This window comes from Botryllus schlosseri, chromosome 1 (assembly GCF_051294905.1).
Source record: "Botryllus schlosseri isolate E-star chromosome 1, Bs_hap1, whole genome shotgun sequence".
NCBI classification, from domain to species: Eukaryota; Metazoa; Chordata; class Ascidiacea; order Stolidobranchia; family Styelidae; genus Botryllus; species Botryllus schlosseri.
Genome location: NC_137236.1, coordinates 12529530 through 12557376, shown reverse-complemented (window position 1 = coordinate 12557376; position 27847 = coordinate 12529530). Strand labels below are relative to the sequence as shown.

At 39.6% G+C, this 27847-nt stretch overlaps 3 protein-coding genes across 4 annotated transcripts in view; 1 reads left to right on the top strand and 2 right to left on the bottom strand.

The window, feature by feature from the left end:
* LOC145442164 (uncharacterized) overlaps positions 1 to 8637 on the top strand; it is a 135309-nt gene extending 126672 nt beyond the window's left edge. For both annotated transcript variants that reach the window (XR_013915968.1, XR_013915966.1), the window contains exon 3: positions 8176 to 8637. The gene's annotated coding sequence lies outside the window, so the exon portion shown is untranslated. The remainder of the gene's footprint in view (positions 1 to 8175) is intronic.
* LOC145441809 (uncharacterized) lies at positions 4 to 3497 on the bottom strand. Its single transcript, XM_080319750.1, has 3 exons — positions 3348 to 3497; positions 2729 to 2751; positions 4 to 541 (listed from the first exon to the last, which is right to left on the bottom strand). Exons 1-3 carry the CDS (start codon positions 3428 to 3430, stop codon positions 333 to 335), a joined length of 315 nt encoding a protein of 104 aa, XP_080175876.1. The 5' UTR covers positions 3431 to 3497; the 3' UTR covers positions 4 to 332.
* Positions 8638 to 14244: 5607 nt separating the features above from the next.
* LOC145442148 (uncharacterized) lies at positions 14245 to 26364 on the bottom strand. Its single transcript, XM_080320083.1, has 4 exons — positions 25806 to 26364; positions 25628 to 25741; positions 18739 to 18906; positions 14245 to 16394 (listed from the first exon to the last, which is right to left on the bottom strand). Exons 1-4 carry the CDS (start codon positions 25866 to 25868, stop codon positions 16209 to 16211), a joined length of 531 nt encoding a protein of 176 aa, XP_080176209.1. The 5' UTR covers positions 25869 to 26364; the 3' UTR covers positions 14245 to 16208.
* Positions 26365 to 27847: the final 1483 nt, after the last annotated feature.

Here is a 27847-nt window from a genome sequence, read left to right as displayed (position 1 = left end):
CCATTTTGACGAAATTTTGACTTATATTGACATGTCAAAAAATCGCCCTAATCATTACACAATAATAAAAGTCGCATGGCATACGTAAGAAATATTTGTAATAAGTCACAATCGTGATAAAACAGAACATTTATTGCCATTGAATCGGAACAGTTTTGAGTCGGTTATGCAGAAAAGTCGACGAAATGGTGGTCTATCCAGCATAATGTACAATGTGCAATCTAATATCCTCGATTTAAATGCCTAACAGATGAGAAATATGTATATATTATTTATGAGCACAATTATTTCCCATCATCCGTATACAAACCACATTTCAGGAAACGAGTCAGCTAACGGTAAATATCGTCTAGAATCTTTTGAAGTAATATTGTGTCAGCTTGGATATTCTGCAGCATTTTCGCGCCATTCTGTATCTGCCAGTACGCAGTCGGCCTATCATTGACTTCGAGAGAGGGTTGCGATTTGATGCTATTCGCGCCGTTCTCTTTTTCCTGGTATGCAGTCGACTGCTTAGTCACTTTTTTAGCTTTGTAGTTTCCTGAATTGTAAATATTCAATGTTAACAGTTGTAGGCAGAATACAGAGCGATGTTGGCTATTGGGTGCAATTGCTCACGTTCACCTCTATAGTACAATTACTTCTTGCTGCGAACCTAAAATGGCTTATCTAAATTCTCGCCAGAAAAAATTCGCGTGGTAACGTAATTTCAGGAAAGTACTCTTCAATTATGTCAATAATTGGTATCATCTTAGGCCAAGTTGTGGAAAATTATGATAATCAGACGTTATTCCTCTTCATAAATTTGGTAGTCGGCATCGGTATCGGATTCTTTCCAATGTAACGACTTCTTTAGCATTACCACTTTACCAATTGTTAGCGAAATCGTGATGTGCTGCTCGCAACAGTGTACTAAAACAATATTTTTCCTAATCAAGTGTTATATTCACGCGAAATATTATTCAGTTATACTAGCAATTGTGATTACAAATACTTCTGTCAAAACGGAAACAATTCAATATACTGTTGACAAAGAACTTGGTGTAAATTAAGATCTTATGTTGTCGCTATTTACCCCGTCATCATTTCAGCTGCAGACCTACCCATTGTATGAAATGATAGGTCGTTCCAAGTCGGTAACATCACAAACAGTCAACAATTGCGAGGTTTATCGGGACATGGTAGTGCGCGTGAGTCTTATTGCGATCATTAATTAGCATTGTATAAGACGAGTAAAGGTAAGATATATATTCAGTCGACTAGGGTTAATATGGATGCTTTGGTTCTGGTCAATTTTGGCGAAGCTAAAGGGCTTTGTTCGAATTGAGCGGAAAACTCGTTCCGTGGTCATGCGACAAGACGGACAACGCATTAAAAATAATGGGACTATTGCGGGATAAATGAATTGCATTTGCGCTACACAGCAGTAGCCTAATTGACATTGATTACATAAAACGTACAGGTAAAATTGCATTGTACAATATTTCAATTGCAACACACACACAAAGGTTTAGTACCGTACAGTGCGGCACGGGCTGAAACAGCATTTTTGTGCCATTCTGCACTGCAAGATGGCCATAATTAAAGCGACTATGAAGCTGGCACGACCTTATATATTAGCTCATCATAGATTGTAACTGCATGGATCGTCATTGTTTTACAATCATCACTCATCTTGTGTTAAAACAAAGGAAGACCTTTTCGTGTTGCACTATATACGTCTTAAGGCCCCATTGTATATGCGCATGGGATCAACTATACCAAACCATTGATACCATCTGAGCATGTAAGAATTTACTACCATCAATTACCGACGATGTAGCTACAATTGGGACACGGCGAAAAGACGTGATCCTATTAAGAAGCAGTCGTTGCAGATTGAACCAACACTTGCACGGGATTGGTTGTTCTGACACTCCGCTATATCAGGACTGTAATGCAGATGAGTCTGCAGAACACTTTCTGCTACATTCTGGGAACCATCAACATCAAAGAAGACAGCTACATCATGCTACATCAGTGAACCGCATAAATTTGTTGGAATTAAAAGGCATTCCAACAGATCCAAAGATATTCGATAATATTGCAGAGTTCGTAATATCTTCATGACGATTTATATAGTATAAGAAATACATGCATATTCATTATTTGTATCACTAAAAGCGTACGCTTGTGTTAATCTCGTGTTGCATATGACATATTGTCGGCTAGTTTCCTTATATAGAATGTGACATGTTGATGTTGGTATGCCGCTATGACTGAGTGATATTGTAGACATTTGTGTGATGCAATTCCTTGTATGTACTATTATGGAAATGGCGCACAAAACCTGTGCTGTAATACGCGCCACTATCACGATTTTACTACTAGTAATATTAATAAAAGAAGGACGAGCTGTTTCTTTTTTTCATAATTAAACGGAAGGAAATTGTCCGAATTAAGAGTGTTATTTTACGTGCATGCATTTCTTGCTTTTCTTCCGTTCATGAGCATTTTGACCCAATAAAGGTTTGTTTCGGGTTATCCAATGGTTGTAATGATTCGGATCCGACTCGAGTCAAAACTACAAAGTTGACATTGACTTGTGAATCGGAACCTTGTGACTCGGACCCTGGGTTATTCTGTGTATGGATTAAGCGGATTCCACTATACTTAGCATTGCAATAATCTGGATGACTGAAAATGGACTGGTAAGCCTTATGCTTTAGCCATAATAATATATACTTACCATTGCCGCATTTTATCGGATGACTGAAAATATATGAATATGTTATATTCTTGAACTAACACATAATCAAATATGTAAAATGTATCTAAGTCTATGTACCACGGCGTCCAAAACGAATGGAAGACGTCTGTGCATATAATTCAATATCAATATGTTTAAGCCAAGAATAACAGTTTTCAAATTATTCAGGGGATTTAGTACAATATGCAACCGCATAATGCAGTAGAGCGGGACATATTGACAGTATCTATATGTGGGAACTGATCGAGATCATGGTAGCTATGCCTCTCCCACATGCCGGAATTGGTGCGATTTCTCTCGTTTCATAACATGCGGAGTGGAAATCTGGTAAATCCAATCACGACTGTATCCGGTATAGTGCTCAAACACAATCGTTGAATATTGTAATCACGTTCTATCTTTCTAACTACGAACCGATTACATGTGCATTGAACTCGCATATTGCGACAGTAAAAGGGATAGGAAGCGACAACAAAATAGACACCAATTCTGACCACCAAGTAGAACATTTCCGCCGAGAAGAGAACAGTTCCAGACCAATGTAAGTCCATCCCCTGGTTCTATATAGGCTACATGCTCTCAATATAAGCGTGCTTACCGGCAGTCACAAAATCCGTTCTCGAAAGACAGTCCCGCAAGCACACAGAACAACAGTGACGTCCCCAAATAACTCATTTCCATATTACAGTTCTTCTGTGCTATTGCTTATTTCTGTAGCTGCACACGACAGTGTCAGCTCTTTTATGGACTGAACTTCTGAGAGTATAACCAATAAGCAGTCTTGGAATCATGTAAAGAGATGTCAGTAACCCGATTTATATCGTCTTTTCAGTCGTTCCTAAACCGCTTCGGTACGCGATGTCTCGGGAAATCCGAGAACGAATGCAGCTTCCGCGTTTCAAAAGGAGAGGATAAGGTCTTAGCATACTACAGTTCTATCATTACTGATAAACTGTGGTAGCTCGATCACATCAAATTTCAGGATCGGGCTAAAATGGTCATTTTTTCAATTTGGAGCCGGGGGTTGCGGAGTTTATTTACCGGGGGACCATGAAACACAATGTGAAACTATACACCTATACGCAACTAGATCTCTCTTTATAGAATCTAAGATGAATCTGTACTTATTTTGCATAGTTTTATTCGCTCGTCTCCGACCACAAGCGGCGGATTTGCTTCAGCATGAAAGATATAGGCCTACCAGATGGCAATATCTGGGCGGAGTTGTTGACTTTTTTTCAATAATAAAACCATAAGCTTCAAAAATTTCAGGATTTCGCAATTTACAATTTTTGATCCATGTCGGGCCACTGGTTGTGCACTTAATAGTGCCATATACATTCTCCGGTCCGGGTTTCTGTTGACTTTCGGTAGTCCCCACCAAGAAAGGCATGACATTTTCATTTGTCCCTCAAATGGTCCCTAACACGACCAGCAAATCTTCGCTCTAATCCGTGGTATAACGGGTCAAGGGTAATAATATCTGAGGCTGTCGATTGGAACACGAATTTAACATTGGATTATATTAGGGTTATTTTGATATTTTGTCCTCTTATTTTGAGAATTTTGGTTAAATATAGGGCAAATCTCGACTGAGATACATCGAATCAGCACTGAAGTAACGCTCCGTCGGTTATCTCTGGAGCTGAGCCGGTAAGTTGACCTTTTATGTTAGTCAAACGACCACGAAGTGGGACGAATTTACCATTTTGCAGGATTTTCCTCCGGTATTGCAAGTCCAAAAATTTGGAAAAAGTGTCCTCTTTTCATATCTCCAAAATATGATAACCCTGGTTTATAGTTCCTGAATCTGTGAATTCATTTTGGCAATAGACACTTTTGGTCATTTTGTCGCGCTGGTGACATTTAGTATTATTATCTTTAGAGCATGTGTTACTTCCAGGACTTTTGCATATAATTCACGTCAGTAAAACCTAGGAAGTGCTTGTGCAGTGGTGGCAACTACTTAGGAAGACGCAGAGCGATTTCAGTAATCTTAATGCCTCAAGATATCCGCGACTCTGAGTAGAGTTTCGAAACATCCGTTATAGCCGCGTCTCGCTGTCTCTAGTATACGGACGCAGATGTGACTGATCTAAGTCGAAACAAATTTGGAATTAAAGAGGCGCAAGCATCCGGCATAGATCTACATCGATACAAATTGTGATAATATACAGTACTTGAGCGCACTGTTAAATATGAATATTCCAATCAATAACCATTTACCACTGGAGTATACCAACCATTATCAGCTACCTTAAACTAATATTCGCGATGTCTAGTCCGTCCGTGCAAGGTAGGATAATGATAGAAAGACCTCCTGTTCCTCTTGCGTTTTGACTTACCACAGCAGATCTGTGCTCACTCATGCACATCATAGTTGGCAAGAGCTTGACGCCGGAAGATGCCGCCTGTCGCAATCCCGCCTTTTTACCTCGGTTTTGACCGACACATGTTTGGCTCAGTCGTAGCTGGCTCTCGAGACCGGAGACCAAAATCTTACCAAAGGCCAGTCCTGTAATCGTAGCTGCATATCAGGACAATGATATCTGGAAATTCCCCGAATAATTACAACCCCCACACGGACATGATCACGACCAGTAAGGTACTATTAGCCAACAACTTCTGTTGCTGTCATATATTAGTACAACAAATTCAGTCATTAACAAGGGAAATTTTATTAATGAGCTGATGCTGCTGCTGCTGCTGTTGCGTGAGGATATCCAAGATGCAAGATGTCACATACACAGAATAATGATCAACAGTGTAACCTGGGAGCATCCAAATAATGATACCGCAAGGAACGATTGCAGTGGAGCACCCATTTACTCCCTATCTTTGTTTCAATTTGCGAGGAAATCGAAATCACCAGACATAACAGGGACTGCGCACTATCTGCATTTACTGCCGATTAGTTAGGTTAACTAGATAATAGAAGTATCAAAATAAGTTAATGTGTCAAAGTTCCCAACGCCTTCGTTGCATTTCAGACATAAAAGCTTTTGCGCGAAAGGAATCACGCACAGGAAGGTAGAGGCAGAAAGCTTGGCGGTAATATTTGTCGGTGGGTCGGTCTGTCTTCAAAAACTGCGATTTGGATAGGACGTATCTAAATTACACTGGAATCTCCGGCGCGTCTTTGCTACTAAGAAGCATTTGTTGAACTTAACTTCCCAACAACGCGGAAGTATCTTCTTATGAAACTTCAGCTTCCGAATAAATATGGACTGCAACGCTTCCAAATAGTAGTGATGGAATCGTTTCAGTTTGACTGCCTTCGGGACTATGAAGGATGATTTTTATGATGCTATCAATAAGTCGTTGCGATCGCAGAATATCCATGTTTCTTCATGTAGCCTACAACAGATTCGTTTATCACTATGGCAAACAAACTGTCCTCGGAACGCAATAACGATGACTTAATATGTGTGATTAACTTTGCAGCGTAATGTCCCGATTACGGAGACACGCTTTGCGTAAAGCCACTGATTCATACGGATATCAAACGGAACATAGGAAATACTTCTAGGTTCACGGACAGACTTTACTTGGTTTGGTGAAGCACATTTCTAGTGACATGACTATACAAACATTAACTAGAGTTAGTGTTCGGCAAGCTAACTTTTTAGTTTCTCATTTAACACAGTAGGAATTGGAGCAAATTCACCAAAGCTATCTTACAGCGCCAAAAGGAAACCCTTCTGCGCGTCGCGGTTTGCGGCACGCCTTCTATATCCTGAGCGGATATAATTGTAATTGTAATCTGAAAAGTTGGCGAAGATTGTTGCAAGTAGAATCATTTGTTATTTTCTTAGTGATAATTGCGTGACTTCACATTTAGATTCGAAAGCTTCAATTGCCATTAGTATGAAGTCGCTTTCAGTGCTGTTGCTGTTCTTCACTGTCAGTGGTAATGCCACAAATATGGTGTACGGACCACCTTGCAAGTAAGTATGCCTACGATAGCCCTGAGACTATTAGGTACTCAATATTACGGCAATATGACCATGACAGTTGTTAAGTTGTTCTATTGTGCGCTTTGAGTGGGTATTATAGTCCACTCGTAGCTTCTCATACATAATCCTATATTCATGAAATTTTTCATTTGCAGTTGGCCTGGTGGATGTACCAAAAATGTGAGTACTTTCAAAATTCGTATAATCATGATGGCAGATTGATTATTCATTTCAATTCAAAGTTTGGAAGTTATATATATGTTTAATAGGCTAATCCGTAGATGCAAAAATGTCATTAACCTATTGTTCCTATTATTCATGGTATTGATACCATCAAACGTGTCACTATACCACAATACTGTATCCAGATTCTACAGACATAGAAAGAAGTGTGCGTATATCAGAAATAGTGTATGAAACGGGAGACAGAACGATATTGCAGAAACGTGGTGTAATATGCGAATCACAAGGCTTTATTCAACTTTATTGAATACTGGACCTCCTGATATAATGACTAGGGCTATTTTTTGAAATGTCCAAATTTGTATACGTTAGGTGAAAGTTTGGTCAAAATTTAGTTTTTTTTAGGTAAAACAAAGTCAAAATTTAGATTCATTGGGTCAGACTCTTCCGTTTTAAGGTAAAAAAATCGCCCTAATCGCCCACAATAATTTATGTAATGGCAGAGCGGATATATCTTGCAGGTATAAAGATAGGTATCTCGTACTATCCGCCACAAGTATGCGACCCCTCGACCAAGGCTTATTTTAAAAAGTACTTACTCGATTAGTTTTCAAATTTCTTATCCATTACTTTCACTTGTTATTTGAACTTGTAATTGAGCAGAAATTCGTACCGATACGTCACGTTCTACTTGAGTAACGCCGCTGACTACTTTGACCATGATATTGACATGTACTGCCAATACTGGTTTTGCGATATCACTGGTAACATTGATGCAAATCCTATCGACATAAGTTGAAACTTGAAGACGTCAAAACTTTAAAACCCTCTTTCAGTAAACTTCCTGAATTACAGCTTTACTTCACCTTGTACATTGCGGTTAAAAGACTTTTACGATTTATTTCGAAGTGAGGACTAGATAGAAGGACTTTCTCACTTGTGATGGCTGCATGATAGTTAGCTGTTTATTGTTTGTAATATCAGGACGTTACTAAATCGAAAACCCGAGTGATTCCCGTTTTTGTCATTTTCACTAACGCACGTAACTTTGGATTATAGGCTACTTGTATGACTGGGATGCTATGATAGGACCATTCGACATTAACAATTACCATTGACAGACAATATAACTAATGGGAAAAAGCACGTATCATTTCACTACTCGAAGCGTTGAGCTGGGCCCTAGTTGTAATTTCTGTGTGATATGGAAATGTGTCTACTTTTACTGTTCAACATTAGAATTTGCAGATGAGATGCAACTTTATAACTTTCACTATTTCATCATAGACGCTTTGAAACTAAAATCAGAGGAAAATGACCTAGACATCAAGTCGATCGGCAATGCAATCAACTCGATGCGGCGTGTACAAGAAACCGTGGCTGAAGTGGAAAATTTATGACTGGACTGCACTTGGACAGCTGTTGTGCCGAATTCTCTGATAAAAGCTGGCATCGACGCTGTACAAGCCACTGAAGTGAAAAGCGCAAAATTAGTGAAAAGATTTGATCGAATGCTGAAGAAGGCTGATATAAAGTAGCAATCAAAATGTCACGCATCATGCCGTAGCCGTATACCTCAAAATTACAACATACGCTGTAAATATATAAAATGCCAATATGGTGGATGTGTTTATGCGGGACGTTTATGCGCCGTCGCAATACTGCGAATCACGAAATAGTATATTTCATTCTGTCTGATTTCGTTGTAAATCTAAAGTCACTGATCCTGTATTTTTGATTTCTGTTGTTGGAAAACCCCAACCACCCGGTATTGTCACGAGCCGCCACTGTGTAATATATATGTTGATGGTTTCGGCAAACATGCGGATGTCATTTTCAGCGTTGTTTGGTTCACACTGAAGGAAATAGCATGTTGACCGAAAATTAAAATGTATTGGCAAGTGTATCGTGGAGAAATGATAACAGGTCCCAAATGTATTTTTTTTATTTTTATAAATGATGCCTATTTTTGTCGGGTAGGTATGGGTATACCCACATTAAAAAGTAAAAATTGTATTATATTAAATCGCAGTATTTTATATTTATTTTCGAAATAATTTCATGCCCATTCGTGCTCATCATCAACATATATATTACACAGTGGCGGCTCGTGACAATACCGGGTGGTTGGGCATGGGCTGCAGGAGACTTTTTCTGAACATGACGTTACATTGGCGCTTTCCTACGAAAAAAGTAAATTTGTGGTAGTCACATGAATTGACCGACAAGATAGCGAAATGGTTAAGCGTCCGGCTTCTTGATCGGTAGGTCGTGGGTTCGATTTCCGGCCGGGTCAGACCAAAGACCTGATTAGTAACACTGGTATCCATGGCTTCCCTGCTTGGCGCTCATGCATTACTGGGATAGCATGGAGGGGTGGTGCATGACTTAGAAAGCTGTAAAGTCTATATCTGCACTTCCTTGTCCAGCGGCATATGCACATCATGCTCTCATGGTATGCATATGCACAGACTGTGTGTATGTGTATCATGAGTTGGTGTGTATGCCGCAAAACCATCAAGGACAAAAATAAACTACGTCCTTCCTTCCCTCCTTCCTTCAGAACTCACAGGGGTTTGCCGTGCGACAGTTGCGGTCCTGAGTGAGTTCAAATTAGTGCTACCAAGACGTCATGAATTTTTAATTGTGACTTGTAATTTGACTGGTATTGCTCTTTGAAAGTTAAAATGGGTTTAATAGGGTCAATATGGCTCTTCAGGCGTAAAAAGTCAGCGACCCCTGCGATCAGGGCTGTCGAGTCGGTAAATTTTACCACCGACTCCGGCTCCGACTCGATTCCAAACATTTTCAACATACCGACTCCGCCTCCTGAGTCTTCAAATGTACCGACTTCGACTCCGACTCCAACAGTATTACCAGTTTACTTTGAAAATTATATGCCACACTGTTGGTGGAATGACTATCATACGACCATTAAACATATGCAAGCATATGATTAACGTGGGCATGCAAAATTGTTTCATTGTGGCACGGCTTGAATTATCTGCTATGCAATTAATATGAAGGAATAATTTGATAAATATCATTCCTTTTTTCATGTTTTATAAGTTTTTATAACATGGACTCTTTAATATCCTATTAGGTGTTGATCATTCAAATGTGACATGTATCCAATCCTGTATAAATAAAATGTAGATACAAAATACAAGTGTAGCTCTTGCGCATGTGTATGAGTCAGCAACTGTTACAGAGATTGAACTTACTAATTTTCTCATTACATACTATACTGATTACAAGCACACACACTCTTGCTACTAATTGACATTGCTCATAAATGAAATCTAGCAAGTAGTTTAGTCAAATATCATAGCCTTGTCAAATAGCATATGTCTTGTCCACATGCACTTAGTCAAGTATTAAAGGACCAGGACTTGCAGTCTTTCTTGATCATTTTATCGACACAAACATCTAAGCTACACTACAAATATTTCTAATTTTTTCAAGTGGGAAAAATTGTTTGGTTATATTTACATCAATTTTACATAACGAGCCGATGCATTTGCTCTGTCACAGTATCATGGTATAATTCCAAAAAATGCATAATTTTGACTGCATCGCGAAAATACATATTGCGATTTTCTTCCTCTATGCCACTTAATTGTAATTTGCAAGTAATGTCTAATTTTATTGATATCAGAGTTGGCCAACTTGTTCGGCCAAAGGGACACATGAGATTCAAGATCCATGGCGCGGGCAACTGGAATGTTGATAACCTTTTTTAGTCGTCCGTTAGGAGCGAGCCGAATTAGGTAACATTGCAAACAATACATATATTACAACGCTCTAACATTGATAACAATTATGTCATGCAACTGTGCAGTGTGCAGTAGGGCTGTTCAAAAATAACTTTTTCCCTCGATTACAGCCATTCACTTATTAAATTGTCAGGTTACCCTAAAAAACGCTACACACCAAATTTGGTTCAATTCAAACAAGTATAGGACTCCGCAGATCCAATTAAAATTTTTAATTTATTGGGGAAAATTTTTTTTTTTTAATTCAAAAATTTTTTGCCAATCACATTAAAATGTTGAGCTGTCTTCAAAGACCATGCAAAACAAATTTGACTTAATTCCGACCAGTAGAAGCGGAGTTATGTGAGTTTTTCCTTGATAATTCTGGGATTATCTAACGATCAAGGATAATCCGAGGATTATCATCGATAAACTCACATAACTCCACTTCTACTAGTCGAAATTGAGTCAAATTTGTTTTGCATCGGCTTCGAAGACAGCTCAACAATTTGATGCGGTTTGCAAAAAAAAATTAAATTTTTTCTTTCAATTTTCCCCTAATAAATCAAAATTTTTAATTGGATCTGCGGAGTCCTATATTGTTAGAATTGAGAGAAATTTGGTGTGCAGCATTTTTTAAGGTAACCTGACAATTTAAGCAGTGAATGACTGGAATCCGGCAAAAAAGTTATTTTTGAACTGCCATAGTGTGCAGCCATGCCCTGGTCGCGCCAAGCGCGAAATTTTTTCAAAGGTAATGACTGAATTCTATCAATAAATATGTTACCATATATTTGAGTCACATCTGTTCTGTATACCAGTGGGCTTGTTTGGCAAGTATAGGATTATTCGACGTTTAGACAGGGCAATATATCTACGGTTTCGGTGAACATGCCTCACCATTTTCTACAAATGCTTCGTCGTCGACGATCTCGCTGCGAGTGCACAAGCGAAGCCGCATGTTGGACGACACGTTATCTTCTAATTGAGAATATAGTTAGACTCAATTCTGTGAATAACATGTATCTATAATTTTCAGAGGGGGCTCCAATACTGAATGCAAGCAATCTAGTGACAATAAATCACGCAAAGTGCCGTGAAAAATTTTAATTCAAATAAATCTGATGCGGAATAGTCTACATTATGGCCATATACGAAGATCTGCGATAAATGTGGCTGGCCTCTGGATACGTCAATGCGTCGGAACTGATGTTTTAGTCATCATCAAATTTCGCGGTCAGGCTAATCAAATTTTGGCTGGCCTTGTCATTTTACCAGATGTTTTAGATAATTTCGGGAATTATCTTGCAGAGGTCATACAGAACCTTCTCGCGGTCTAGAATCTGGCCTGCGTACCACGGGTCGGCCGCACTTGATCTGCATGGTAATTAAAAACCGTGATTGGTGGTTCATAAAAATTCTATTGAAAATCCTTTGAAAGCAATTGTTTTCATGATAGAGAAGTTGGAATCGGGAGTCAGAGTCGACGTCAGGGTCATGTTCATAAACTCCGACTCCGACTCCAGTCAGTATTTCCCCACGACTCCGACTCCGACACCAGCCATTAAAGTTTTCACGACTCCGACTCACTCAATCAAGCGAAAATGAGCCAAACTCCGACTCCACCGACTTTGACCACGACTCCACAGCCCTACCTGCGATATACGGTATACGCACAGTCCGATATGTTAGACTCCAGTGAAGGGACCCTGGGTATAAGCCAGGAGTTCTGAAAATAATGGTCGCGTGGAGTATAAATTTGCTTTCTACCAAACTAATTTATTCGCGCTTTGCAGGATCTCCTACGGATGATTTGTTAGAAGTGACAGAGACCTGGATCCGCCTGTGGTAGGGTCGCGTTACCTATATATGACACTTGAAGAGTATCGATGGATACTGCTTGCCTGCTACTACTTGCTATATCTTGCCATATCTTTAGATAATTTACGTGCAATGGCATATATGGCTAATCACGTGTAAGCACGAGGAGTGAGCACTCTACACAAAAATGAGAATATAAGAGGGTTTTGTGTTCTGTGTAAAACGAATTCTATTACAGTATCAAATAGACCTATTTAAAATACACTGTTTATCTTTGGCTACCATATCGCGTTGTCACATTACGTTGCTTGCCGAAAATTTTACATAACACAAATTAGGAATTGTAACTGACGCACATGTAAATTACTTATTTGGATGCTGAATAACTTTCATCTTCATTGACTTACGTAAAACTGTACGAGGCATATTCTAATTGAAATCGCTAAAAGATATAAGGTATACCACTAATGCCCAAATCCCTACTCATAGACGCGCACACTATATGGCTGGTAGTGATGGTGTGAACCACCGAAAGGTTCAGGTTCGTGTGAACGCGAATCTTTGTGAAAGGTTCTGTGTCAACGCGAACATGAACCTCGTGACGTCACGTGACGTGATATTGCTAATTCCAACCCTACACTTCAGTGAAGTGATAGCCTCTATATTAATGAACACAATATCTAGCGACGACTCGGGTCACATAATGCCATAATGCTGAAGTACATATTGACGTTTTAAACGTCGCCAAATGTATCATCGGGGACAATCAAATGATATAACGCTTCCATAAAATCAATACCTTCCGTCGCTTATCTAACAATTTCGACGAGGACTTGCAAGGGAATATAAGATTGTGCCTTAACCAGACAATGTAGTCGTCGTCTGATTATTGCTACGTTTATGTGTAGCAGAGTGTAAAACGGTTGTCTGTGCTTTCTACCTATATGATTAACCCTTAACACGTTATGCAGCAGTAGCCAACACTCCAATCGCACGGATTTGGATTTTATGATACAATAAACATATGAAATCAAGATTTTTTACATCCGACAACGACATCAACTTCATTGATTAGTTCAATAAGTATCATTCGCTGGCTACCTACATATAGTGTGTTTCGCCCATGCTGTTGTGTGATTTCAGGTCAAGGCCACAGCAGAGAGTCATTAAAGATTCACAAACAGAAATCTAGATATTTCGAGCTAACTTTAGTAACAAAACAAGTATAATGTTTGAGCTTCTCAAGGTGCCTGCCTGTTTAGTGTGGATTTTTAAGAGCTTCTTCGAGGTACAGAACTTCAATATACAATTAAATAGCATATTCATATTGAAATGAACCCGAATATTTTCGGATGATACTCGTCAGGGGTAATGTGGATTTTTATGCTGCTAACGCCATGCATAGAGTGCGGCCTGCAATTGAAATGCAATAAATTTCAACCAAAGATGTTATAATGAAGTGAAACTTGTAAGATACGAAAAAGGTTCACAGTGCAGAACCTACCAAGGTTCGTTTGTGAACGTGAACCTCTAAATTTCCGAGGTTCACACACAGAACGCGAACGTGAACCTCACGTTCACACCATCCCTAATGGCTGGTCATCAAATCACGATATTAGGTATTAGGGCGATAAGGATACGGAAAATCACTGAAATACATGGAATTCTATCGTCAGTTACTATCATCCGGCAAAAAAGTCATAATAGCTAATCGCACTCAACTACCGGGTATCGTATAATCGCTTCATATATTACACATTTTGTGAGTTGTACAATGAAATCCTATTTTTGAGTTCCTTCCCAAAGCACCGACAATGTTTGACATACAAAGTATTGGTACATCTACATATGTAATCATAATCATTTTCACATTTTGATGTCGTACGGATGTAATGGAAAATACAGCTATGGTAATAGGAACATCATATACATATATCAATACATACATTCCGATTAGTTAGATTACTTAAGCAATATTAAAGTTCTGCAATTTTATTGACATTACCAGTAGCATTTGATCGTTGAGTTGAATCAAAGTCTGTTATTGCAAGGAGTGTAAACACGTATACCACCGTTATATAGGCCTAGAAACATGTTAGTCCAGTGGTTCCCAACCGGAGAGGAATTCCCCCCTTAGGGGGAATTTTGCGATTTTTTAGGAGGAATTCCATTTCGGAATTGTAACGGATTTCCCAAATTGCTCATATTCGAACTATCATGTAGTCAACCAGTTATATTCGAACGTATATGCTCCTTATGGCTGTTGTTTGCTGAACGTATGTACAAATGCTACTTGAAATCTCTTTTTCACATACAAACTCCTCCCTTTAAAAAAATGAGACTAGTTCAGATGTGCTGCAGTTCGCAAGACAATTTTGTAGACCAGCGACGGCTTCTCAATCAAATATAACCTAAGCTAGCAAATGCCATGCCGAATCTATTACAACAAGGCCTCTAATGAAAGTATTTATCTTATATTTTCAAGTCAACATATTCCAACGTCATCGATTCCAGTTAAAGAGATAGCTAGCCTTGCTTTATTTTTAGTGAACAGCTGTCAGATCGATAAAAGACATGTCAAACTTGGCGCGATGGTGCCGAGACGTAATGGATGTCCTGAATTTTAATGAGCTCCGACAGGAATACTGATCACGTCTATGTTATATCTCAGAGCTGTAACCAAGTCACGAGGATCCGAGTCACAAGTCAATCTCACCTTTATAGTTTTTACTCGAGTCAAGTCGAGTCATTTTCAATTCACCATTGAGTCAAGTCCGACTCCAAGTCACCGAGCAGAGGGTCGAGTCCGAGTCATGGTATTATGACTCGAGTGCGATTCCAAGCCATTGTGTTGATTGTTCCGTTTAGTGATATTGAATGATTTGGATTTATAATATACTAATTTTCCTCACTTGAGCAGTTTCATGTCGCATTTTCAAGTACTGGGACCTATAGAAGAAATTCCAATAGGGTGGTCACTTTACTGTTCTTCGAAATTACAATGAAATGTCGGACTTGCTGTCTTATAGTCTCGATTCCTATGGCTTTGTTCAAGTTATGCACAATGACTTGAATCCAACTTGAGTCAATACTCAAATTGTCTCGAGTCGAGTCGTTTCCGTGTTTTGAGAAAATGACTCGAGTCAAGTCGAGTCATCAGAAAATGGTGACTCGAGTCTGGTCAACCTTGCTATATATGAAAATACCAATATTATTGGCCAAATGCATACGCAAACTTTAGAAAGAAAAAAATCGCTAGACCAGTAAATTTCTGCATAAAGATTTTTCACAGCAGTTATATTAGCGATTGGTGCATGGTAAGACGAAAACACAAGTCCAAGTGTGGGATCTGTTGAGTTAAGGCATCCAGAATTTGTTTGATTGGGACCAAGACCGTTGATTTTGGAGGTCTACAAAGTGTTGTTACAGCCTGCGAGAAAAACAACCACTCGGTGCCACCCGTCTTATTCTCTCGTTCAAGAGTTGTTTGCATGGTAAAAATGACCTTTTTTACTCCTCGGGCAGGTTTCTTATAAGGGGAGAATTTTGGCTTAAATTTAGGCCAAATTTAGGCACGAGATGACAAAGGTTGGGAACCACTGCGTTAGTCTATCAGGAAAAGTGATACAGAATATCTGCACATGCACATCCACTTGGATTTCGGAATTGATAAGAGGTTAATACCTTGGATCATGTACGTACGTTCGGTGAAGTCAATATAAATCGTTCGGAATTCGATTGGATTCAAGGAATAGTGAATCTCCTGTGCCAGTTCTCTTTAGACAAGACTTTTATTTGTCGAGCCACACAAAATCTTATCACAAAAGGAATACCACCCCATTCTTGCACGTAGATATTCTCCGCATGGATAGTTGAAACTAAATCCAATAACACCTGGATGGAAGTGGTAGCAACAGCCAATCGTTTGATCTGAATCAACAGAACGAACCAGTTAGTACACGAAACGGTGACAGTGATAGACCGCTCACTATCAAAACATAAACAGCCCATTCCGTTGAGTTTTTGTAGTTTCATAACGAAAAAGGCATTCTCACTTGTATTAATGTGTCGTTTTATATGCTTTCATCTGTTATGCCGGTGTTCTGTTTGAGATACCAAACTGCATCATAGACGAGACCGGAATTCATTTCTAGTCAGAAGCGCTCAATTTATATATATAGCAGTGTGACAGTCTGTGAATTAAATTGATTTGGTGTTTTGTAATCGAAATCTGATAGGCAACAGTCACAAAACTGTTTTTCGAGGCATTTGTCATTTACTGTGCATGGACATAGTTGTCGCATCCAAAGAATGATTTCTTATTGTAACTTGGTAGAAATTAACGGCGAGTGACACAGTTTGTTAAATACTGCAGTCAGGACACCAATGGTTACTGGTTCGAGTCTCAACTCTGTGAGGTTGTTATGTGATGGAGATTTATCTGATTTCTCATCGCCGATCCCGCTGTGAATACAGCGACTTGATAAGCCGAGCGGAAAAGATAGCCGAACTCCTCTTGGAAGATGGCAGCAAAAGGACCAGAAAAAAGGACGCCAGGCAAGCGTATGGCCCGAGTTGTTAAAGGCGCCAATTGTATGCCAATAAAACAAAACAAAAAACTGCTTGTATTCACTCGTTATGACATGACCCAAATTGTAACTTGCAGTCGAGCACACTCAATTAGGACACCGGATAACCCGGACATTTTCTGCATTCGGCCCAAGTGTCAGAGATGAGAACGGAGAAAAGTCAAAATTGCACGTTAATAATTACCATTTATTTGAACAATTTCTCGCCTAATTCGCACACAGCGTCGCCATTCATATCGTTAGGATATAGCACGAGAACAGTACTTCGTTTGTTTGAAAACAAAATCAGTGATTATTATTGGAACAATGACGATCCACGAAGTAACAATCTACAACGAGCTCATGTGAGACCGTGCTAACTCTCTATAGTCTATATAGTGTCTTCTACTTTGGTAGAATTACGACCTGCTTGTAGAAAAGAATGGGGAGGGAAATATCGCTTCAGCCCTAGCAACAATACTTGACAATGTATTTCAAGAATTACTGAAATACTTGATAATGTATTCCGAAAATTCCTCTTGTCTGTTTTACGCCATCGCTGCCAATTGCTGCAGTATTTCGACGCTGCAATTTATATATTACGCATCAATACGGTAATATTCTTCCATTGTTTGCCTACTTTATGCATGATCATGATCATAAATCAAATTTTCTGTCTCATTTGAACAAAACTGGGTTGATGAAAAATGTAAGTTGAACCAAAGTGTTCGAATTAAACGTAGTCGACTGTCCAGCAACTTATGAAACACCATAGCGAATCTCGATTGATCATGGTAATCATCTTTTTCTTCAATATTTCACTAATCCCATGACAGTAGTCTTTGCGAAACGTGTAGCGTTCTAGCAACCAAAACAAATTACTGACGTTTTCTTGATACCATCACCAGAGATAATTATCTCAATTATGAATAGCATTGTCGAACGAAGCGGTGTCCGGTCAATACCGAGAATCGACATTACCGAGAATGTAATATATGTAATGCAGGCAAGTTATGCATGTGGACAGGTCGTGTGTGTGCATCACGGCGTTGCCACATTCGGTATCGGATCTCAGGTGTAAATATATCGACATCGTCTGTTACATTAAGCTACATTCTTGGCAATGGCCATTCTCGGTAATAGCATTCTCGGTATTGTCCATTCTCGGTAATGTCCGTTCTCGGTAATATCCATTATCGGTAATGTCCGTTCTCTCGGTAATAGTATGGAACCGAACGAAGCAGAGTCGCATTCAATATGACGTGTATGTAAACGGATCCTCAAATGGTTGTTCCAGTCATCGGATTTGCCTAACTGATTGTATTATAGCTCACCCGGTCATGGTGAACAAGACCTTAGTAAAGAGTCAAGCACATTCAAACCCTTCATACACACTTACGTGGGATGACAATTTTAAATGCAATTTTATTGGCTAGAAATGTATGAACCGTGTCGGTCAAACTGCATTTGCACAGAAGGATACAAATTAAATTTGGCTAAATTGAGCAGCAGACATCACATAACTCTACTATTTAGTCTCCAAACATGGACATTTTTGGGCCAGGGCATGTTTCTTTTAGCATTGAGAATGAACGAATAACGAGCAGTATATGCGATGTCAAATTATTACAATTTGTCTACTACAACTTCCAAGAAACACTACACTTGAAAAGTTAAATCGGATAGCCGAGATATCTATAAATTACCTGGTATTGATTGAGCCCCTTCCCGAGCGATGTTATAGTACCGTCACTTGGTGAATTATGATTTCTAAAAACCAATTCTTCGAAACCGGATGTAGCAATGATGCCTCCAAGAGACTCCGCTAATTTACCTCTTTTCAAGCTGTCAACCTCCACATCCAAAGACTTTTTCTGAAAATCGATTACTGATACTAACAAAACAATTCACACTGTGATATGCATCTGTATATTTAGAAAAGAATAATAGAAATGGTCAAATTAAACAACAATCATAACTTTTTAGAAATATATGCTTCATTTCAATCAGAAAAGTCGCTTGTAGACTAGAAGATTTTCTGTGTGATTTCGAATAAAATATGTCTTCCATCTAGAGTCGTGGTTCCCAACCTTTCTCGACTCATCGCCCTCATTTGAAGCTCAACGCCGATCATTGCCCCTCAAATATTGGGAACCGAAAAATGGGCATACAAACTGGGACCACCGGCGAGTTGACTAATAAAAAAGGTCAACTTTTCGGCTTGACTTCGAAATTACACTTTTACCGCCTAATTTACGTGAGTTGACTAAAAAAAAGTAATTTCTTCAACGTGACTCCAATCAGGACCGTAACAGCTCTTCCTCGGCCCCAAAACGATGGTCTTTGGCCCATATAGGGTGATAACCCAAATCCCAGACACCCCCTCAGCCAGTGGGCTTTTTGTCGCTTTATATTAGCTATACCTTATTTCATGTACTGTTTGGTTAGTCACCGTATTTCGCCTAAACGCGCTATCAATACATTATCCTTTCTCCGCTCACGTCTTCAGATTTACCGGTAGAGCTGAGTGTGGTGTGTTGAAAAAGGTAGGACCCCTAAATAATAATTAAACATCTTCGGGCGGAACTGTTGTTATGTTGACTTCGTTGCATGATGCTTTTTCGTGGCCTCCTATATCTGCTATGTCAAAATATAGGGAAATCGCCAGAACGTACCAAACTAAAACACGTACATGATTAGAAATTGGTATTTCTTAACTGGCAAATAATTTTTCTCTGGTGGATGATATTTGTCCCGTAAGATTCAGATCGCCAGGACAGGAACGTTCGACGCCAGAACAATTAAACATACATGTATATCGAAGTTTTCGGTCAGCACAAGGGCATTCCTTTTCGGCCAAGGTCTTCTGGCTGCTGATCGTTCTGGCATACTTCTCGGAGTCGTATGTTGCATGGCCTAGCTTCATATGTATTGGTGTGGCGTGACGCAGTAATGGCCGACGCCGGAGTCTTCATTTCCATAAATCATGCGTATTTATGTTGGGAGACGGGGACTCATAAAATCAAGATATGTGACAATACGAAATCGCGCACAGCCCCCCAAAAAATTCAAAAAGTTGTATGAATTTCTAAAAAATTACTCTATAATTTATGGTAATTCACGAAATAATTTTGAACCCCTTCGAGTTCCCCCCCCCCCAATTGGTTGGTTTGGGGTGCGGCAGTTATGGTCCTGACTCCATATAGCCGTTTTACCGCGGCATCCCCTCTATCGCCCCTTCGTCCGTTTTCGCCCCCTATCGCCCCTTCGTTATTTTCGCCCCCCCTAGACCACCAAATCGCCCCTTGGGGGGGGGGGCGATTTCGCCGACTTTGGGAACCACTGATCTAGACTTCCGCAAATAATGGAAAAAAAGTGATCCTATCTAAAACACACCAATATACGACACCGTATAACCAATACAGAGTCGATTGCCGATACATCAAGTTACGGAATTGGATGGGTACTATGAATGCTTGTGCATTATTTACAATTATTTATAAAACTTGAACGAGTATCAAAAAAAAAGTCATCACATTTTTCAAACTTCCGAATTACACATTTTTTACGATACTTCTGTGGTGTTGACTAAAAAGGGTCATCTTTCTGAATAAACTCCCGATATATTCAGAACCGTTGATTTAAAAAAGTCATCTTTCCCATCTCTGCTCCCAAACTACTCGTCGAGCATTATATTTCGTTTATTGTCTTGCCAACTCTGGAGTTCGCAACATCGGAGTTCAGTTTTGTACGCACTTGAACACTTTTTCGGGAAAAAGGGGGCAAATTCTCTAAAAAGGACATCTAAGCGACTTTCGATGACACTTACAATTTTGAAAAAAAGAGGACAATTCCTTTTAAAAGAGGACCATATGGTAACACCAAAGTAAATCACGGTTACATACGATTCGGAACGACACCTTTCAAGCTCGAACGATTTGATATCTCAGTCGCCATGTTTTATTGGAGTGGTGTATTATTTTCAATTATGTAATCGGGGCAGAGGGGTCATTTCTTACATTTGCATGCTATTGAACTAGCGACAATGTTCCAATCAAGCCTCATAAATAAACAAATGCAATACGTGTAAGTGTATGTCGTCTATAGATAGTAATATATGTCCTTTCCGTCTACGAGCTAGTGGTATTTGTTGTTAAATCGAAACATGGCATAGGCCTATACTTGTGCTTTTCTCTGTAATACTGGCCCATCAAATACCTACCGCGCCGACCATATAAAAGAGGTGTCACTGAAGTATATTGCGAATATATGTACTACTTACTCAACTAGTGATGATTTTCGATTACTCTACTTGCGAGTTTCCGTTTTTTTATTTAGGCTGTATAATCCTTGAACAATATCTTTTCTACTCATTCAGAAATCTAAACAAAACCTATGCGCGAGTATAAATTTATGCAGTTGTTCCTACGTTAGTAACAACGATGACTGTAGTGACCTACTCTACTTTACATACTATGCTGTAGGTGGAAACTGTGAATAACCAGTTTAATGTTTCTGATGTGGTAATGAGCAGCGCGGATCATATATGTGATTTACCTCATGTCGTGTTCTGCTATAAAAACGAAAAAGAGTGTGTAATCATCATTTTCACCATTTCCGCTGATACGGAACTCCATTCCAACCCGTATTAGAAGCAATTCTTTTTAGGTATCTATCTTTTTTAATCATATAAAATCTAACACTGTTATCAATGTCAACAAGTGCCAGCCATTATTCTTTGTTCATGTGACATTAATATATTTCTTATTTCTTCTTCTGCATTTGTCCGGTAATGTAGGCCTATATACTCTACCATCTACACCAGGGGTTTCAAACTCAACAATCATCGCTGGCCGATTTCAATCCTTCAGGTCGCTCACGGTCGCATCAGTCATGTGATTCCATACTGTGACCTCAAAATCCATGGCATTGATTTTGACTTGAAAACTTTATTATAAAACACTTTATTCGATGATGAACCACACCAATTCTATTCATAACAACAGCGTTATTCGGGAAAGAGAGTGGTGTAGTTGGTTACGCACTGAGTCACGACACCAATGGAAATGGGTTCGAATCCCGGTTCTGACAACCTTTTACGTGAGGGAGGTTTCGCTTGGCTCCTCATCGTTGACCTCACTACTAAGGCAGTACATCAAAAAGCCCAGACTGAAATTGGGCCGCGCTACTAGTCGGCAACAAGGACCACGACATGGACGCACGGGAGCGAGAGTGCGTGGCGATGGACTGAGTATGACTGAGCATGAAATTCGTCCGTAATATTTCCCAAATAAAGAACCAATGCTCTTAAAAAATTCGTGTCATGGCGCATATAGCTTGAAAAAGGCGATTGGCGCCACTGTATTGTGCAAATATTATTAACAATATTTATTCGCAAACAACGGAATTGAAAAAATATGATGATTGACCGGTGCAATACAGTAACAAACTACTAAAACAGTGAATGTAACGGCGAAGTTACCATATTTCAATGCGTATGCGTTGTTGGGAATACAAGAATATCTTTAAACGTGGAGGTTGGAATTTGGTTCATATAGCTATCGTGAAATCGCGATACAGGTTTCTCTGGAAGCCGGCAACTTTTGAGTCACAAGTAATACAGCACTGCAATCAGGGATATTTGATATATAATATTCTTCATTTCACCTGTATACAACGGTTTTGCACTGGCGTTTTGTTGCTATAGAAAACTACTTTTCGGTATTTTTTCCATAAAACTAGAAATTGAGTGTGCAATTTTTGCGTTCTCGGAATTGGGTGTCAATGTCGCCGACTTTTTCCTGATAGTGAGTAGAGCGAGACTACAATACCAATCTCGGAAGGCTATATGTTGGATATGAATACGCTCGACATTTTATGTCTTGCGGAATTGTTTGATAGAAGTATTTCCTACTAAAAAAATCAACATTTGCTACAAATGTGCTTGATAATACAAACATTTACCAATCTACTCACAATTGCTTCGTGGACCGGATGAAAGTTGGAAGAAAGTGGCACTAAGTGTTAGAAATTTCCAATTGAGCTCTCGAATCGAGCCTGGCCATCAATCAATGGCAAATCATTGTGTTCAACCATTAACCTGATAATTAAATACGCCAGTGCAGGTCACAATCATTTTCGCGCCAGCAATGGTGAATACGTCGATCGGGAACCTATGGCTTGCGAGCCATATATGGCTCTTTTGGGTATAAGATATGGCTCTTCGCCAAATGTTTGTTTTTGTAATGATTTGATCGATATTGCAACGACTATTTAGTAAATTTTCATCACGACCAAAATAATTATTGGCGTGGCAGTATCAACATGTCTTTGAGAGGTATAGGCAATGCCGTCTTCAGGTGTAGGGTCTCGAACTCTTCAAAATCCTCAAATTTCAGTTTCTGTCGCTCCGGCGACCAAGATCACTCTAAAATCGATGTAGCCTATCCTGCTACCCGAATGGAAATCTTGGGTGGCGCGATACGACCCATGATATGAGACCCATCAATTTTGCCAATCCATCCATCCACCTAAATACCATATAGGTACCACGTGGTTGTGTACCTGGGCGCAGGGTAGTAATTTCGTTGACAACGTCGAGTATCTATAAATTTGATATGCCATCTAACTTACGGCAAATTGATCATATTGTTGCGCTGCGATTAACCAAACAGATAGATTCAGTCGAGTGTGACCTAACATTGGGAAAACGGGAGCTACCCGACTGGAAATCTTGGATTGCGCGATACGTTGATTGATCAAAGAGAATAGCAGACATGGCGACAACAATATGGCAACGAGTTTTTTTAAAATACACATTGTCTTCCTCCTTCCTTTCTTCCTACTGCACGAAATGAACTGCCGTTACAAACGTTACAAACTGGAATTACAAACAACGCCATGGCTATCCACGTTCTTGATTGGCAAGTATAGCTCTACCGGCGATAAAATAGGCGTGCATGTGGCGCAACGTTGTATGTTGCTGCCGAATACTTAGTCAATTGAGAAGTAGAGAAGCAGTATTTAGATTTTTGGAATCAGTGCGACAGTTACATTGGATTAATATCAGTTATAATAAATTCTAAACTATTTGCGATGAACTGCGTTGTCAATTGTGAGGTCTGGCCCGTCTGTCCCTCCCCTCTCGTTTCGTGATTTAGTTTCGAACAATAAAATGCAAATTTTGTGAATTCGGGAGAAGCATGTTCAAAATATAGTCATTCATGAACATCAATAGAAAATACCAATAATAACTGAAGGCTTCAAAATTTTCGCTAACAGCTTAGCGTGGGTAGGCCTATATAAATTGCTGCAATGACTATGTTTGGCTTCACCTAAGCAAGTGATCATGGGTTCTCGCATTTAAAAGGAACATCACGACAAACCTACGTTCTCGTAACTCAAGTTTCGCATGCTCAAGTAAGGCAACCAGCATGATTAGTACCCAGTACGAGTTTTTACAGAGAAAATGTGGCGCACACGACGAATCCCGTGTAAAGTGAGTTCAAATTAGTGCTACCATGACGTAATGAATTTTCAAGTGTGACGTAACAGCTGATTGACATCTATGGCTATTTGGGAGTTAAAGTGGAAAAAATAGGGCCAATATGGCTCTTCCGACAAAAAAGGTTTCCGACCACTGGTGAAGAGGCTAGCAATAACTGCATGATTTGGCCAATCAAATGTCGTTGAGATTACAGTGCCTAAATTCTCATCAGCACTTGAACGAGCTGCTCCGCACTGCTTAGGCACCATACCAGCCTGATTTCAAAGACCTTGCAGCCCCGTGGAGGCGTATCGTTTCAACCCACAATAATAAACTTCATTCTATCCCTACATTTCATTGTGACGTCATAAATTCCTACGGAATGAATTTTTGTGTTATGGCTCTTTCTAAGCTAAGATTTTTAATATGGGGCTCGTGCATGAAGCATGTCTGCCCACCCCTGTTATATAGCCGACAATCTACATCAAATGACACCAACTTCAAACGGATCACGGGCCGCTTTTCAAATTTCGTAAAGGCTGCGGCCGCAAAAATGCATTGTCGAGACAAAATCTGCCCACAGTAGACCATACACCTAATAGATATTTACGTTGGTAAAACGCTGTGCTCTCAAACATGGGTGATGGGCATATAGTTAGCACAAAAGAAGTGACATTTTAATAAATAAGTACAAATAAAATAACAAAAATCATGATCATGAAATTTAATATATTTCGGACTCTGAGCTGAGCATGATACCCGACATCGCATTTCAGCGACCATGCAAGCGATATCGGGAGTAACGAGAGACCTTACTAGCTGCAAGACTATTTCTTTCTAATGCTTGGCATACCGGGGACGCCCTAAGCCCCATTCTCTGAGCGTCTCGATCTTGGCAGTGTCTGGACCACTGCACGTCAAGGTAATATGCCCATTCACCTATTCATATCAGCTGATTTCCTTCGCTGGTGAGGAATAGTGATGTTGAGCACAGGCAAATAGCTTATTTTCGCTCTCTCTCTCTCACACACACCCACACCCACACACACACACACACACACTAAGCAATCGATTATGATCATGCATGCCAAATAACCGATTATGATTACCCGATTTCCGCTCACAGCGTCCGGCATACTCGTTTCATTTGTTGAATCGTGTATCGAGAGTTCAATTTGATACGACGGTCTCGGTAAATTGGATGCGACCGTGAATCTTCTTGCCTAAGTACCACAAAATGTATAATATTTCAAAATATATATTCCGCACGCAAGAAATTTTACACACCGCTAAGGCGCCATGGCCATTTTGCAGGGCTTCCAAATTAGGTACAGTCTCGAAATGGCTCATAAAATAGATGGTAGAGACATTACAATTTCTTATGCTTGTCCCTAAATCTCTCCAAATTTTCGATGTAAAAAGTGCATACCCGTGAAAAAGCAACCCTTTTACCTGGAAATCAGAATAAATGTGTCAATAATTATAAGTGAATGTCTGATCACTTATTACATTCTATAATATAATGTAACTAATAAAAGCAATAATGAAATGAATTTATTACATCGATGCAGAAGTTGAGTCAAGCTTTTCTCTTTTAGCTTTTCCGATTGTGCTGAAGTTGTTTGCGGTATTCATGGTTCTCAACTTCCCAGCATGTATAACAACCCTCATTTTAGCATCAAAAAGTGTTGCCGGCCGTATAATATTATTTCAGTGTAATCGTAGGCTACTATTAAATTCACTGTATTTACCAGTCGTATACGGACGATTAATACATGCTTATGCATTCTGAAGCATCAATGCACGGTGTTCGCAAGTTTGCAGGTGTTTCAATTTGTGTGAATATGTTATCTTCCAGTGGCGTAAGGAAATCACGCCGATTTTTACTTTTAAAAATATGCTTGCTATTGGAGGTAACTTCATGAAGCGTGCGTTGCATGCATTGCCAAGTAGCCTACGTATATGCACCAGGGTTGTAATGACTCGAGTCATTGCTAGATTCGAGACCGACTGGAGTCACGATTTCGTGATGACTCGACTCGACTCGAGTCAATCTGTGTGTTGACTCGACTTGGTCTCGAGTCGTTGCGCATGACTCGAACGAAGTCATATTATTTGAGACTCAGACGCCCAAGACCAGCATTTCATTGTAATTTCGAAGAATAGTGAAATAACCTCACCATTGGTATTTCATCTATTGCAGAGGTCTCAAACTCATACGTGCTCGCGGGCCAATTTCCCTAATCTTGAAGACGCCGCATCAAATAAAATAGCGGTATTCAGTCTTTTTTCCAAGTAGGCCTTATTTGACGGGATGGAATTGACCGACGGAAAGTGATCCCACCCGGCAGGCTGACATTCCACGCGCATCGCGAAAATTTGATTTAACATTATAACATTTTACACCTGGCACGAAAAATATCACATTTTTGAGTATTTGAAAAAATTGGTGTATACTTGGTAGAGAATGAGTATACTTTGTAAAAAATATGAGCTATAGAAACCATGCTAGAGGACTAAAGCATCTTGTCATCATAAAAAAATGTCGCGCTATGATTATGCAGCTAGCGGACAATTGGCGTGCCGCAACTATAGCTAGTATATCTTAGAATTAACAATGATTTATCTATATCACAGCATTTGAGCAGTATAGTCCCATAAAGGTTTTTAAGTATATACTCCTGATAAATAGGCTACTGATCATGCCGTTGCCTTATTCACATTGATGCAAGATTTTCCTTCGAATGTTGGAACAGAGCAATAATCACATAAATATAATAATCAACGTGTCATTGTAACACAAATGTCCAATCGTCGAACAATCCATTGGTGATACAGCGGTGGAGCGTGCCAGTACGTTACTCGTCACTATTAAGTGGCGCTAATAACATGGATAAAGAGGTCCAAACTATTTTCTGAATTATTACTATATTCCCATGACGCGCAATTAGTTTGTTCCGTCCATTGTTTGTAACCAAATAATTCTTTATCAAGTCGAATCATTTCATTTTGTTACCAAGTCAGTCCGAGTTCGAGTAATACTATACGAAAGGTAGAGTCCAAGTCTCGATATTCCGTCACGAATCACCAGCTGTAGTCGTCCGACCAATGTCGACTTCCGAATTCCGATACTTAAGTGTTGGATGTTTACCTAGGCTCCTCCTCGCCACCTCATCCGCGTCAGCGGTGTCTTGCAAAAGCCTAGAGGTGGACCGTGCTATAAATCGGCAGTTACGGAAAATAAGAAGAATATCGGCCTGGTGTAAATGACCACAGTAGTCGACAAACACCATGAATACCCCAAAACAAACAAACAAAACCTGCTGTAG

What these genes read in the sequence shown, in the direction of transcription:
- LOC145441809 (XM_080319750.1), bottom strand. Translation starts at nt 3,430, where the DNA reads ATGGAAATGAGTTATTTGGGGACGTCACTGTTGTTCTGTGTGCTTGCG. An exon ending in AACGGATTTTGTGACTGCCG is followed by an intron (nt 2,752 to 3,347) that starts GTAAGCACGCTT and finishes ATATATTTTCAG; the next exon opens with TCATCCGATAAAATGCGGCA. An exon ending in TCCGATAAAATGCGGCAATG is followed by an intron (nt 542 to 2,728) that starts GTAAGTATATAT and finishes TTTACAATTCAG; the next exon opens with GAAACTACAAAGCTAAAAAA.
- LOC145442148 (XM_080320083.1), bottom strand. Translation starts at nt 25,868, where the DNA reads ATGAGCCATTTCGAGACTGTACCTAATTTGGAAGCCCTGCAAAATGGC. An exon ending in ATGGCCATGGCGCCTTAGCG is followed by an intron (nt 25,742 to 25,805) that starts GTGTGTAAAATT and finishes TGTGGTACTTAG; the next exon opens with GCAAGAAGATTCACGGTCGC. An exon ending in ACGCTGTGAGCGGAAATCGG is followed by an intron (nt 18,907 to 25,627) that starts GTAATCATAATC and finishes ATCGATTTTCAG; the next exon opens with AAAAAGTCTTTGGATGTGGA.